General features: G+C 35.2%; 1 protein-coding gene across 1 annotated transcript; it reads left to right on the forward strand.

Moving 5' to 3' along the window:
* LOC117327660 (chitinase-like protein PB1E7.04c) lies at positions 1–5,505 on the forward strand. Its single transcript, XM_033884734.1, has 4 exons — positions 1–140; positions 463–912; positions 3,591–3,669; positions 4,174–5,505. The coding sequence occupies exons 1-4, from the start codon at positions 98–100 to the stop codon at positions 4,379–4,381; spliced, it is 780 nt and encodes a 259-aa protein (XP_033740625.1). The 5' UTR covers positions 1–97; the 3' UTR covers positions 4,382–5,505.
* Positions 5,506–16,043: the final 10,538 nt, after the last annotated feature.

Here is a 16,043-nt window from a genome sequence, read left to right on the forward strand (position 1 = left end):
ACATATGTAAGCTTACATTAAAAGTGAACGTCAACAAGCGGAACAGTCAGTACACAAACTGTAAGTAAGAAACTTGTCTAATAACACACAGACAACGATGTTGTGGAGTAGTGTTTGTGTCGCCATCACTCTGTACAAAGGTATGGTATTTGTTTTAATTCTTCACATACATACTTTATTGTATATAGCGACAACCTTGTTCAGCCTTGGCAGCTAGACTCTGTAGAACCATCTTGTTCTATAATTAGGGCACTGTATCTGATATGTTGACTATTGTTTCGCTATATCAAGAAATAATTTCAAAAACAAATTACTTTTTTAGAAATCATAGTTCTTCAGTTTTGAGGACGATGTTTGACCGAATCATCTTAGGGTTATGGTTCTTTATATTTTGTAAATTTATTAACTCGGTTGTCTCTTACAAGATTATTTGTATTTGTTTAAATATTTTCCTTTTACCAGTGCTCGTATTGTCATCGTTAACATCTATATCAACAACAGACGCATGGACTACAACTACCGACCAACGGACTACAACAACCGACCAATGGACAACAACTACCGACCAATGGACAACATCTACCGACATATGGACAACAACTACCGACCAATCAGCTACAACTACTGACCAATCGACTACAACTACCGACCAATTATCCACAACAACGTTCATCACAACTACGACCCCACCTTCTAGAAACTCTTACACAAGCACCTCCATAACTGCATCATCTGAAGCAGGCATAACAACTTCAACGGCGACTACAATGACATCTACAGACACCGAAAGAAGTACTGATACCAAAATCGTGACATCAACATTCGGGCCCACTATATCCACGGAATCCACATCAGAGACAAGAACTACCGTTGAATCCACAACTGTGTGTCCAACAGACACATTTCCGTATGGTATGTATACTATCTTATAACAAGAGATCGCAGAGGGATCTTGGCGCCAACCATTGAATGATCTTTATAGGTTCCATGTCAGATTGATCTTTTCTATACTTTTCCCTTCCTCTAAGTCTTACTAATCTGTGTAAATTCAGAAACAGCCCTCTAGTACTTTTCAAACAAAGGGAACCTATATAACAAATTTAAGATTTAGCGATAATGGCTGTATGTCGGCCATGTTGTTTTCAGATTGGTCCAAAAATGCAATATGCATAACTATGCACCGAGGGGAACCTACATATGAAATTTGAGAAAGATCCCTTCAATACTTTCGGAGAAATAGCGATAACAAAACTTCAATTGTCAAAATCCAAGATGGCTGCCTGTCGGCCATGTTGTTTTTCTGATTGGTCTCAAAATGCAATATGCATAACAAGGCACCGAGGGGAACCTACATATGAAATTTGAGAAAGATCCCTTCAATACTTTCGGAATAATAGCGGTAACAAACTTCACTTGTCAAAATCCAAGATGGCTGCCTGTCGGCCATGTTATTTCCTGACTGGTCTCAAAATGCAATATGCATAACTAGGCACCAAGAGGAACGTACATATGAAATTTGAGAAAGATCCCTTCAGTGCTTTCTGAGAAATAGCGATAACAAACTTCAATTGTCAAAATCCAAGATGGCTGCCTGTCGGCTATGTTGTTTTCCGATTGGTCTCAAAAATGCAATATGCATAACTAGGCACCGAGGGGAACCTACATATGAAATTTGAGAAAGATCCCTTCAATGCTTTCTGAGAAATAGCGATAACAAACTTCAATTGTCAAAATCCAAGATGGCTGCTTGTCGGCCATGTTGTTTTCCGATTGGTCTCAAAATGCAATATGCATAACAAGGGACCAAGAGGAACCTACATATGAAATTTGAGAAAGATCCCTTCAGTGCTTTCTGAGAAATAGCGATAACAAACTTCAATTGTCAAAATCCAAGATGGCTACATGTCGGCCATGTTGTTTCCTGACCGGTCTCAAAATGCAATATGTATAACTAAGCACCAAGAGAAACCTACATATGAAATTTGAGAAAGATCCCTTCAGTGCTTTCTGAGAAATAGCGATAACAAACTTCAATTATCAAAATCCAAGATGGCTGCCTGTCGGCCATGTTGTTTTTCGATCGGTCTCAAAAATCAATATGCATAACTAAGCACCAAGGGAAACCTACATATGAAATTTGAGAAAGATCCCTTTAGTGCTTTCTGAGAAATAGCGATAACAAACTTCAGTTGTCAAAATCCAAGATGGCTGCCTGTCGGCCAATTTGTTTTCCGATCGGTCTCAAAATGCAATATGCATAACTAGGCACCGAGGGAAACCTACATATGAAATTTGAGAAAGAATCCTTCAATGCTTTCTGAGAAATTAGCGATAACAAACTTCAATTGTCAAAATCCAAGATGGCTGCCTGTCGGCCATGTTGTTTTCTGATTGGTCTCAAAATGCAATATGCATAACAAGGCACCGAGGGAAATCTACATATGAAATTTGAGAAAGATCCCTTCAATACTTTCTGAGAAATAGCGATAACAAACTTCAATTGTCAAAATACAAGATGGCTTCCTGTCGGCCATGTTGTTTTCTGATTGGTCTCAAAATGCAATATGCATAACTAGGCACCAAGGGAAACCTACATATGAAATTTGAGAAAGATCCTTTCGGTGCTTTCTGAGAAAAAGCGATAACAAACTTCACTTGTCAAAATCCAAGATGGCTGCCTGTCGGCCATGTTGTATTTCGATCGGTCTCAAAATGCAATATGCATAACTAGGAACCAAGGGAAACCTATATATGAAATTTGAGAAAGATCCCTTCAGCACTTTCTGAGAAATAGCGATAACAAGAATTGTTTACGGACGGAGGGACGGACGGCCGGCCGGACGGACGGACGGACCACGGACCACGGACCACGGACGCAGGGCGATTTGAATAGCCCACCATCTGATGATGGTGGGCTAAAAAAGCACATATTGATTTTTTTAATACATAGATTCCAGGCCTATACGATGTATCACATTATTATGTTATCGCCTTTGATCTTTGTATAAACACATCTTATCTTAAAATTTTATTTTAAAATTTTGGGATAAAATTTTCAAAAAAAACCAGATAAATTTCCATAATAAGTATCATCAATCTACTATATAGTTATGGAGTGTAGATATTTAGATAATAAAGAAACCAGAAAACTATATGGTTCTAGCTGACAGGAAAGCTTTGTTTACAATATATTCATATCAGCCATCAGTCTTACAGAAATGTACATTTGCATGCAAACAACATATATTCATTCATACAACCTGAAGTTATATATCATAATTAGAAATATCTTCGTTACCACTATGATGTAGATCGTTCGTGACATCATGTTGCTCAGTAAGGGATATTTTTACTCCTTCCGAGAATACTTTCTTTCGTACATTCGGGAGTTGCTTATACAGTCTGTCCATTTTACCAAAGAGTATATAAGGTAAAATACAATGTTTAATCTATCCTCGTTATTTCGAAACTAGTTGGGTCAGGCAATCGAGGTACTCGAATTATCAGAGCTCGAGATAGCGAAGTTTGACTGTAGTTCAATTGAAATACTATAGTAGAACAAAACATGACACGTTTTAGCTATATTACAGTCGCTGTTATCGTCCCTGTCGTGGTAACAATACTGATCGTGCTGCTGGCTACAGGAGCTAACGTAATCCTCTACAGACGGTATGTATGACCTATATTATATATATATTATTTACAACTTTTCAATTCTTTTCAATAAAAAACTACCATTTTACAGAAAAATGGAAAGCAAATCCATGTCACCGTATCTGGGGCAAATAGAGCGTACTGTTAAATTAATAAACGGCTCCTAAAATCCCTTATCATAGAAAATACTCCTTATTCACGGGAAAGATAACGGTTACATTATCTATAATTCATTTTGTTTTTCATACATTGATGTTTATCAAATTTATTTCAAATATCAAACGAGACACAAGCGATTGCTCAGAACGTTAAACATCATTTTTGTTTTATAACTAAATGAAGGTTCAAAGAACGTCATTTTATCAATGAGCATGATACCCATGAGAGTTGTGACAGAGTACATACAACATACGAAAGCGCATCATGGAATATTTTAACATAACTCTTTTAAGAAGAGATTCACTTCATCTAAGAATCCCATTGTCATTATTACCTTACCTTAACTTTAACGTTTTGTAGACGTCTTGCTCTGGCACAAAAACCGATGAACGCTTATGGCGTCGAGACACCAACTCCTGCAACGTATGAAAGCCTTGGTGTCAACAGAGAAAAACCATCCGAGATGTACGATGTAGTTGGTAAAGACAATGCTAAAACACCTAGAATTTATGAAAATATGAGCGCCACTACTGAGAACCAATCAGATATGTACACTGAGTTGACATAAATTTTAGACAGTAATACAATGTAAGAAAGAGAGACAATTGTATACCTATAGTCCGGCCAACAAATTAAACATCTTTCACCAGTGCTTTTTATGTCTGAATGGTAAAAAGAAACGGTTATCTTAGTATAGTCATATTTTAAGTTGTATTATAACGACATGAAGGTTGTTGTGATGTGTAGTATTATCAGCTATTGACAGTTAAGGTCATTTAAGGGAAGCTCGTAAACACGATTTACAGATACATATATAATTTACATGCTTTCATTTTATATTACAAACAATACAGATAAATATATCTAAATCATGGTTTGTTGAAGGAAACCGAAAGAAAACATACCGTCGGTGCGTTGATAACATACAATTCCAGGTCCGATCAGGAAATTGCATCCCGACTGCCTTGGCGATTGTACATGGTATCCAATGCACCCACGGTACAAAGAACAATTGCAGGTAGTTCATGTTTATGAATCCTTTTTACCAGCGTACAATATGTCTAAAAGTTCCAGCCTAATGGTATGAAAACATTCCATTCAGAGATGACAATAGTGTTCTTTCTGATAAGAAAATGCTTCCTGGCTTAACGAACTGTTGCCTGAAGTCAAGATTTCGTGGAAACATACTTCATATCAGTGATCTCAATGGTGTTTGCGGAATAATGCTTAGAACAATTTAATTTCTTTGCTTCTTCATCCATATATTGTCATCAAATCACCAGCATAGAATAGAGAATGTTGAATGCTGTCAGCGAAATATTGTTATAGTGGTGTATCTTGTGCATATTCTCTATCTTTTAGCTGACACACAAGTTGTGTACTCTAAATAATCAATGGCGCAATTTTATATTGTATGATAACAACACAGAACTTTAGCCATTAAAATGATTGCATCAAGCAGGATAACATTTAACAGCAATAGCAAGCGTTCGATGTTACCTTAATGACAACTCATTCACACACACACATATACGGTATATATATGTGTTGTTTATATTATTTAAGACTAAAATGTTCTTGATACTCTATTTAACCATGTTCCTAATTAAATAAAGGTATTCTCTGTTCTGACTCATAAAAAATGTATGTTTATGACAGAATGGCCAAATAAAACTACAAGCGTAATTCTTACTACAAAATATTTACATATATTATATATATATACAGTGTCCAGACCTGTTATGTTTTCTTATTTGATGACACTCGACATGTAAATCTCCAACGAAACCGCAAGACATACTTACAAACATTACCTAGAATTCCGTGGGGCTGAACAATAACAGATCTTTTCATCAAAATATATAAAATATGAAAATGTAACCAGAAGAAATGTTCAATCAGAACATGCAGCTTAGCTCTTAAACAAAGTGAGAGGATCTCCAGACAAGTTGTTGAAAGAAAGAAGGAGCAGTAGTTCCCTCTAAACATAGTCTAATTAGAATGGCACTGAATATAACGCAATAACCTAGCATGGTTACTTTTGTAAAGCATGTGCGGTAAATTAAAACAGATCGGTTAGAAACTGAGAAAGTAGATACCGGACTATATTAAGATAAATAAAGGACTAGTAACTCTTTCAAAGAAACAAAATTGAAATATCGCCCTGGAAGACAAAACTACATGTCAATACTATAACGCCTATCAGGTTTCAGAAAGACTGTAGAGATGAGATTTCTTGTCATAATTAAAATACTGAAATAAACAAAGGCCAATGTCTCTTTCAAAAATAGTAAAATCATAATGCACAGCTACAAATCATCATAAAGCCGACCGATTCAAAGATATGACAAAAGAGATGGTCACGATTAAAATACTTAAATAAGCAAAAGTCGATAGTTGTAAACTTATTAAATCAAAATGCTGTTCATTTACACGAAACTAAATATTATTATTATAAAGCCTTTTTACAAAACAAAAACCTTGTGATGAATTAATGAACTTGACATGCTTATCTAAATGCATGCCAACAAAATGTAATTGTATACGACAATCGATATAACATGGGTGTCACACGAAAAACCCTGAAAATATTTCAGGAAATAATAAATGTTATATATCAAAATAATCCGGGTTGACATTTTAGTGATTTTATCACGTTAACTTAATCTCGGACATGCCTCCACCCCTGTTGTATAGATACAACTGGAACATCGGTCTTTTTACATACATGGGGAGTAAACTAAGTCAAATATGATTTTACCAACCAGGAAGTCATCACAAATACACATATAATGTTACATACATTGTGTGTCAATACCATACTTCAGCTATATATAGAGAGACATGTCACGCGGGGTATGGTGATCAACCATGCATTGTGATGGTAATTTGATAATCTATTTTCTGTTGTGTAAATGTCTAGACGGCTAAAATACTTCCTCAAATAATTTAACGTGCAATCAGTTTGTTATATCGTCAATGCCTTGTTACGATGCCTTGATGTATTGGGTAACCACTCAACTGTGCTGGGACAAAGGTAGGAGATACATGCAGTCTCCGTTTAAAACGATAAAAGTGAGAAAAAATTAATTCTGAAACTTAAATTTATAGAATTACCTGTTAATTTTAACCCAAACGATAAAGCATATTGGTTAAACACGTCATATAATGATGATATGTAAAACATATGTTAAAATGATAATAAAATCGCATAATGCCGAAATCTTATAAGTTCCTGAAGATATCAATTCATATCGTAATTTCAATACCACATGTTATGGACATGGTGCTTCATACAAAGTTATGCGTCATATCCTTTTGTTATAAGTAAGTGTCAGTGACAGTCATCTGGATGAGTTGTGCAGTACGTGTGTATTCCTAATCAACCTCTGTGACGGTGTAAGTTCATTGAAACGTTAACTGCCTATTTACACCAGGAAGTGATATAGCATCACAGAAAATTTCTTCAGTGACAAAGCAACAGTGCGGCGCAGCTTTAAATTATCGAATTGCTATTTCTATCTAGAAGTTCTATTCACAACAGACATATCAGATTGCTTGGTGTAACCTCCAGTGGTAGGTGTTGTGGTCCCGGACGTTTATCGTAACTCTGTATTTCTCCGTCTAATTCTTATAGTGTCACGTTGTTTTCCATAAAACCACCCATACCCGGATTGTTTTTAAACTGTGTATGTTTGTAGTACCATAAATGGAAGTGAAAAATATACACCTAATTTTTATCTTTTAGATTAAAAAGAGAGATGACGCTCTTCACTTCAAATGGTACATGCTTGTTTCGGCTATAAAAGTCATGTAACGTTTTTTAATTATAGTGCATATGTTGCAATTAATACAAATAAGTACATACTCCGTCATGTATGTATAAAATAACATGATTGTTGATCCAGTGAAACAGGTAAACGAGGATAACCTTCAGAGAAGCCTAAATATTCGTATCACGTTGTTAGTTGTGCTGCATTTTACGGGGTCCAGAAACTAGCCCTGAGGCGCTACAGACAATAATGAGTAACAGTAGGCTAACAATACACATATTTTCGTAACACTGCCCCTCCTAGACAACATTTGGTCTCCAAATTAAAGATGATACAATAAGATAACGACGAAAATATCGACCTATAAAACGATATAGGATGTACATACGATAGGTATGCCCTATAAAAACCCGTGACTCGACACTCACATATCAGTTAATAGCATGTAATGTCTTCGAGATAGAAAAATACACGAATATTTAAAAACTGACATAAATCTTCTTACAGGGACCACGGAACCAAATGATTTCCCATAGACGGTAATGTTAACGTTTATCACTGTACTGCTTAAATGGAGTTTTCAACACTGGTCCAGTAGCAATAATTTTGAAGTATGTCATCTCGGAAACCTCTAAATGGAATATAAAAAAAATTCTACCAATTTGAACTTTTTTTTATATGGGGGCCGCCATCTTGTATTGAAATCAGCAACAAAAATTCATCTAAATTAACAACAAAATACACACTTACTTACCTCCCCCTGACAAAAACAGGCTAGCAAAAAATAACTGTTTTTCTATATATTTTACATCTATATGTATTGCCCGACCCACATATTAAAACTTTGGAAACTTCTCTCACCTTAATATCCAATCAGTAGGCCCCGATGTATTCACCTTCCTATTAAATCTTCTGCCCAAACGGGGAAAACCCACATTCTATTTTTGATTTGGTTCTGTGGTCCCTACAGTAACAACATTCCCATGAATGTCACGCAGTGATGGACATATGGAAATTGAAGCATTTAACTTCATGTTAGAAAATAACTTTGATCACTTCAATTTCAACTATAATAACAATATCATTGATTATAAATAAATTCAATAATGTAATGAGCATTAGGTAATATTGATAAAATGTTAATACTGAATGTTTCAGTAGTTGAGAATGATATCACTTAGCCAATAACAATAACATTGTAGTACCAAACAATAACATTTCAATACTACTATAGATACTATCCAAAATGTTTACAATCGCATAGTGGAACAATAACAATAAATGATATTTAATATCTTCAACTGTTTAAAAGAAAATAACAATGGAACTCTTATATTACAGTTAATATATAACACGTTTGCAAGAACAGATTGTATTCAATACCTGTTCTGTCCATTCCTGATAATAAGTTAATTAACAATAACACAACTTCAAGATATATATAACTATTATGACGAGCATAAGAATTTAAGAAAACAATTGAATTTCTAATAACAGGTACTGTAAGTTAACATAACAACAGAGTAGCTTACAATGTAGTTTAAACCTGTTATATGTAGTATAATATCCCCGGCTATCCCAGATGTTACAATCTGACTAATACCTAAATCTAACATTCCCAAAAATATATACAAAATGTATCTCCCAATGTAACTGTTTAGCCTAGATCTAACACAAAATATCTAATTTCTCCCTGATTTTGACCCCCAAGTTGTACAACCTATAGAAATCTGCCTCCATTTCTAATTCTACAAGATCCCTAATATTAACTGGGAGGAGTACTGTTTTGATTTTTCCACCATAACGAAGAATGTTTAAAATAGTTCTGAAATGGGTTGAATCCCTATCAACAAAGTAGTTTGAAATATTTGGCAAAATCATGTCCGTAAAAAATGAACCACTGACCACAGTAAGGGTTTCTCTACAGGTGTCGAACTTGGTTCCACCAATATCCAAAGTGACACGGGCATCTAGGATGGGTTCCACAGGGTCGCTGGCAATGGTCCTACTGGGCTCATCCGCAGGTACTTGAACATACTGAGACTCTGCTTCGACATCTCCCTCAATGAGAAAGGAAAGTTCCACTGGCAGGTCTTCTAAGATGTCTTGAAGGTCTGAGCATGTCCTAGGGCGCTTGACTGGTGTGATATCCTGGTTGGATACTGGCTGCGGAAACTTGGGGAACTCCTCTGGCTCCTTTACTATTAATGATGGGATGCGTCGATAAAATGCCTCCAAAAGGGACACTCGCCTCTGCTGCTTGTTTCCCGTTCTGACGGCAGTACAAGATCAAGTTGGCAGGCTTGATGCCATTGTGACAACCCTCGTAATTTGCATAAGGACGATTGAATGTCCTCTGGCACACTGGGCACATGTAGCCCAACATGGAATGTTGGTCCAGAAGATGGCGCCGAGCATGGTCCATCTTGGTGAACGTTTTTTGTGGGCACAAGGTGCACTTAAGTCTCATCTGAAAGATGATGAGGGACTTGGTGAGTTATATATATTCCTTAAAACATAGGAATTTTCATACCATTATATGTAGTTTTGTTTATACAGTACATTTTTATCTGATAACAGGGAAATACCCATTATCATTAACACCACATATAAGTATGGATCTGCTCCATAGTATAGTATATACAATATTGATTTGACAATTAAGCAATATAAGCTGCTTGAGTATTAATACTCTGTCAACTAACTGTGATGTTCATTCACATTATATTCAAGTTCATGTGAACTTTTTATCACACTTATTCACCTGTTTTCAGGCAATTGTAATTGAATAGTGTCTCATACCAACAAATTTAATAAAACAAAACTTTTAAACACAATCAAGAAAGTGCAAATTGTTCAACACAACAATTTCATTTCATTTCGACCATTTTTTGCTATATATCACCTTGGAAGGGTTTTAAATGATCATGATGGACTACCTTAGGTTTTGATCTAGGTGTCTCTTGGATACGGTATATGTCATCATTCAGAACTTCAGTAACAGTATATGGCCCATGCCATAAGTTTTGTAATTTCTGGCATTAACCTATGTAACCCTGGTAAATACTAGCCGCAATATACCGCTCGGCTAGAGAGATCTTCTCTTTAGCTCGATCGGTTGAGCGTAATACTAGTAAGCCAGAGGTCCCGGGTTCGATCCCTAGCGGAGGCAGTGATTTGAATTTAATATATCATGCGCTCTGTTACATTGGCGCCCGTGTAGGGACTCGGGAATGATACTCATCGCTGCTTGCGAAAGCATGGCTGTTACTCCTGGAAACTCGAGGACGAGTTCTTTCCTGGAGGGGGAGTATGTAACCCTGGTAAATACTAGCCGCAATATACCGCTCGGCTAGAGAGATCTTCTCTTTAGCTCGATCGGTTGAGCGTAAGACTAGTAAGCCAGAGGTCCCGGGTTCGATCCCCTAACGGAGGCAGTGATTTAAATTTATTTTATCATGCGCTCTGTTACATTGTTATGTTACAGTTACCAAGTCTTGCAGGATTGTATAACCAGTCATCTCTATTATGTGTAGATTGTTTACTTTTACTGTCATACTGTTTCTTCATTCTAGTGTGTGACAAATTCCACAGGCGTTTGCATAGAAAATGTGATTTTCATTTTTTTTTTTTTTTTTACAGTGGTATGTGTAATCTGTTAAGCTCAAGGTTGGTAACTCCGCCACGAGCGAAATGGCACCCAATCTCACTTCAATCGACTAAAAAACACATTTATTCAAATTGACACGGTGCATAATATATACTACCGTCATCAGGAAACATTCATCTTTAACCTACCGTGTCACTCAATACGAATTGTTACATCCAAAATACAATAGTCCGTGAAAACATCGCCGAATTCCTCGCTCTGAACGCCATTTTTCAAACAGCTCCCTCAGCCTGTCCAGATTTACATACGGGGTTGAAAGGTCATGTGATTGCCTCGCCTTTTCCCTGCAGCACAGGAATCACACATTCGACACCATAAGGTGACGTCTTAACGTAAACCACACCAGAAAAATCTCTGTCTTACTTTTGACACAGTTTTCTTTATTCCTAAATGGCCACCTGTAACACTTTCATGTAGTTGTTTAAGGACAAAAGGTCTGTGCTTCAGGGGTAGAACCACTTGCCAAATGCACGATTTACCATCATTTGTTTCCCATTTCCTATACAATATCTCATTTCGTCGATGCAGTGAATCCCATCTAGACCAATTTCACTGCCTCACTATGAGAGTAAAAAAGACGACCATGATGGTCTTTCATTTTTCTCTTTCCAATAGTATGCAACACTTATATCAGAATCACTTAACTGAGACTCTCTCAAATCTGTCAAACTGTTCAGTTCAGGACAATTTCCTATTGTATCAGTATCTATATTCTGTGGAGTTTGTTTTGATGAACCAGGGGTTTGGTCATCTATTGTCTCTCCTTTTTCAAGTTTCGAGCAAGCATGTACATTACACGAGTCATCACAAGATGATTCTGTGGCATTAATAGAATCTAGAGTAATGTCTGGAGATGTTTGGAGAGAATCAGGACAACTTCCTTTGCAACATGAATTTGGTTCTTGCGATATATCATCGCCCATATTCTGCTTACTACCACCCGCTACCTCTCCATGGTGATAACCAGTGTTAGTAGAACCCTTAAAGTCAAAGGTTACACATTCTACAATACTCTGATCAACCATGCTATCTTGAAAGGTCCTCGTAACAAGTATAACTGGTGAAATATTCATCTAATTTGTTTTATTTCCATTACATTCTAGCTCTACTTTCTGAAAAGGATGTTCTGACTCTACTAACACAAATTCATTACACTGCTGTGTATGAGTTGTCTCCCCTGACTGTAATTGTTCTTTGGCTTCTGCACGAATGCAGTGTCCACAGTTTTTTTTTTCAAAACATGATCTTCTAGAAAGGTCATCTGCATTAGAATGCAAACGACCAGCTCTCTGTTCTATTTTGAAATCATAGGTTGCGAAAACCTCGAACTATCGAGCTATTTGACCCTCGGGGTTCTTAAAATTTAACAACCACCTCAAGGCACCATGATCCCTCCTCACGAGAAATTGTCTCCCATATAGATAATGGTGAAAATGTTTCATTGAGGCCACAACAGCCAATAATTCTCGTCGAGTTACACAGTATTTCTTTTCTGCCTTTGAGAATGATTTACTAAAGTAACTAATCACTTTTTTAGTGACACCTTGAACTTGAGACAGGAAAGATATTCTACTCTATAAGAATGCTGATGTTACCAAAATGAACCGTATGATTGATAGTATCAACTGGGTAAGTATAAATGAGCAGCATGACGTAAATGATTTTAACAAAATACTTATTGACACTATAAATAAAGCTATAGATGTTTGTATACCTAAGAGGAATATTACAGTTAGACCAAATGATAAGCCATGGATGTCAAACGAGGTCAGGCTAAAAATTAGAGAAATAGAGCTCATAAAAAAGCTGTACAGAGTAATAATCCTGATCATTGGGCACATTTTAGAAATGTCAGAAATGAACTTATTACCTTAATACGTAGGGTTAAATCTGTATACATAGAAAATCTAGAAAATTCTCTTAACAACCAGTCTACTTCTGCATCAGAATGGTGGAAAACAGCAAAAGCAATCTTGAAAATTGATGACAAATCACCTATCATTCCTCCATTAAATTGTAATAACTCCATTTTATTTCATCCACTTGATAAAGCTGAATGTCTTGTTGATTATTTTACATCTATTTCAACTTCTTCTGATTACATTGATCCACTGCCTCCTGTTCCAGAATCCCCAAATACTCTCAATAATATTTCATTTCAAGAACAGGAGATAGTGGATCAACTGACTGTATTGAATGATAGAAAGCCTGCAGGATCTGATGAAATTGTACCTAAAAATATTAAACTCCTCTCACCATCACTAGTAACTCCCCTTACTTTATTATTCAATAAAACTATGTCTACAGGCTCTATTCCTCTGTCTTGGAAATTAGCTAATATTAATGCTATATATAAAGGTAAAGGTAATAAATGCGATGTTTCCAACTATCGTCCTATTTCTATCACATGTTGCTTTAGTAAGATATTATAAAAAATTGTTTTTAAACATTTATATAATCACTTAATACAATATGAAATTATTACAAAATATCAGTCTGGATTTATCCCAGGTGATTCTACTGTCAACCAACTACTATCATTGTATAATACAATTATTCAAAAATTAGATGAAGGACTTGAAATTAGATCAATATTCTGTGATGTTAGCAAAGCATTTGATCGAGTCTGGCATCCTGGTTTACTATTTAAACTTGAAATGTATGGCATCAAAGGTAAGCTCCTTAATTGGTTTAAGGATTATCTTATAAACCGTAAACATAGGTAAGTGCTGGTGTCCCCAAAGGGATCAGTCCTCGGCCCTTTTCTATTTCTTATTTACATCAATGATATCACTGAATGTATAACTAATGAAAAAAGATTATTTGCAGATGACACATCTCTCTTTAGAGTAATACATACCACTCCATTAGATGCTGCCAACAGTCTATCTACTGACTTAGTAAATGTTGATGTATGGTCCAAAAAATGGGACATTAAGTTTAATCCAAATAAAACTGAATCATTAACTTTTAGTCGTAAAAGGAATATAATTAGTCCTAATATTTTATTTCAAAATGAAATCGTATCTAATGTTACATCACATAAACACCTTGGTGTATTTTTTTCTGCAGATGGTAAATGGCATCATCACATTGACTATATCTATAATAAAGCATATAAACGTCTTAATTTACTAAAGTCAGTAAAATATAAAATGAGTCGAAAAACCTTAGTTACTTTATATACTTCTTATATTAGACCCATTTTAGAGTATGGTGATATTATTTTTGATAACTGTACGCAAGAAGAAGCAAAACTTCTTGAATCAATAAAAATAGAAGCTGTCCGTATTATTACAGGACTGCGTAAGGGAACCTCTCATTACAAACTTTACTGTGAACTTGGTTGGGACACCCTTGCTGCAAGACGGAAAAAACATAGATTAATACTCCTTTACAAAATTCTCTTTGGAACTACACCAACTTATCTGAATGAATTAATTGAGCCGTACTTTACTAATGCAAATCCATATTTATTACGTAATGATAGAATGTTTACTATTCCATTATGCAGAACCAATATCTACGCAAAAAGTTTTATTCCAGCCACATTGAAAGATTATAATGAACTTGCAGCAAGTTGTGACCTTACCAGTATTACATCAATTTATCAGTTTAAAATACTTTTAAATATGCATTTAAGTGACATCAGATTCGAAAATATTAAGTATGCCTATTTTAATGCTGGTACCAGGAAAAACAATATACTTCTATGTCAATTAAGAAATAATGTGAGTAATCTTAACTCTGACTTACACAGAGATCATCTTTCTGAATCCCCAGTATGTACATGTGGAAACGCCCATGAAACAGTAGAACATTTTTCTTAACTTGTAGTAAATATGAGGAACCCCGAAGAATACTAAGAGAAAAATTATTCAATTTAAATCATAATCATTATAATTTAAATATATTTTTGTCTGGCTGTGAAACTTGTAATAAACAAACTAACTTAAATATATTAGATAATGTCATTGAGTTCATTAGAGCCACCAATAGATTTTTACTATAGATTAAACCCCATTATTGTTCTGCGGTCTGCAATTTCTTTCTTTCCTTATTAAGCCCTATATATGGTCACCTACCCCTCCCCCCTTTTTCTGATTGGCATGAAATTTGTAATACTTAACATATTATAATAATATATTCCAAGTATTACATATGAAATATTACATAGCTCTGAATCAAATCAATTGATTATGAAATAAGTAAGGACAATATCAGTCCACTAATACCATTCTACTAAATTTCTTTTCTTCCATATTCTACAATATATTTGTCCATGACTGAATATAGTATCCATGACTTAATCCAAAAACTTATGGGTGGATGACCAATGGCTAGTAAGCCAGTATGGACTTTTTAGGTCTGTATCCCATGGGTGGATGGATTATGTCTTGGATAATGTATTCTAAATCCTCCAAAATTTATACAAATTGAAAATACATTTAAGACAAGCCAACTTTTATTAATAATAATCATAGAATTGTCCTTACTACTCAAATTACATATTCATACCATATTATATTATATATGTACTAAGTAATATCTTTATTGCATTGGAATTACTTAATTCTATTAAATTAGCAATTTTATATAATTATATATGTATACATGTATACACTTTGTTACAAGGAGATAACTTATATAGGCATATGCCTGTTGTTAAATCCTTTTCTTTATTGAATAAAATTTTGTGAAATTGAAAAAAAAAATGAAAAAAATTGAAATTGAGACAGGACTGCTCCCGTGCCTTCATTGCTTGCATCAGTATCCACTATGAAAGA

This window comes from Pecten maximus, chromosome 5, assembly GCF_902652985.1.
Source record: "Pecten maximus chromosome 5, xPecMax1.1, whole genome shotgun sequence".
Taxonomy (NCBI): Eukaryota; Metazoa; Mollusca; class Bivalvia; order Pectinida; family Pectinidae; genus Pecten; species Pecten maximus.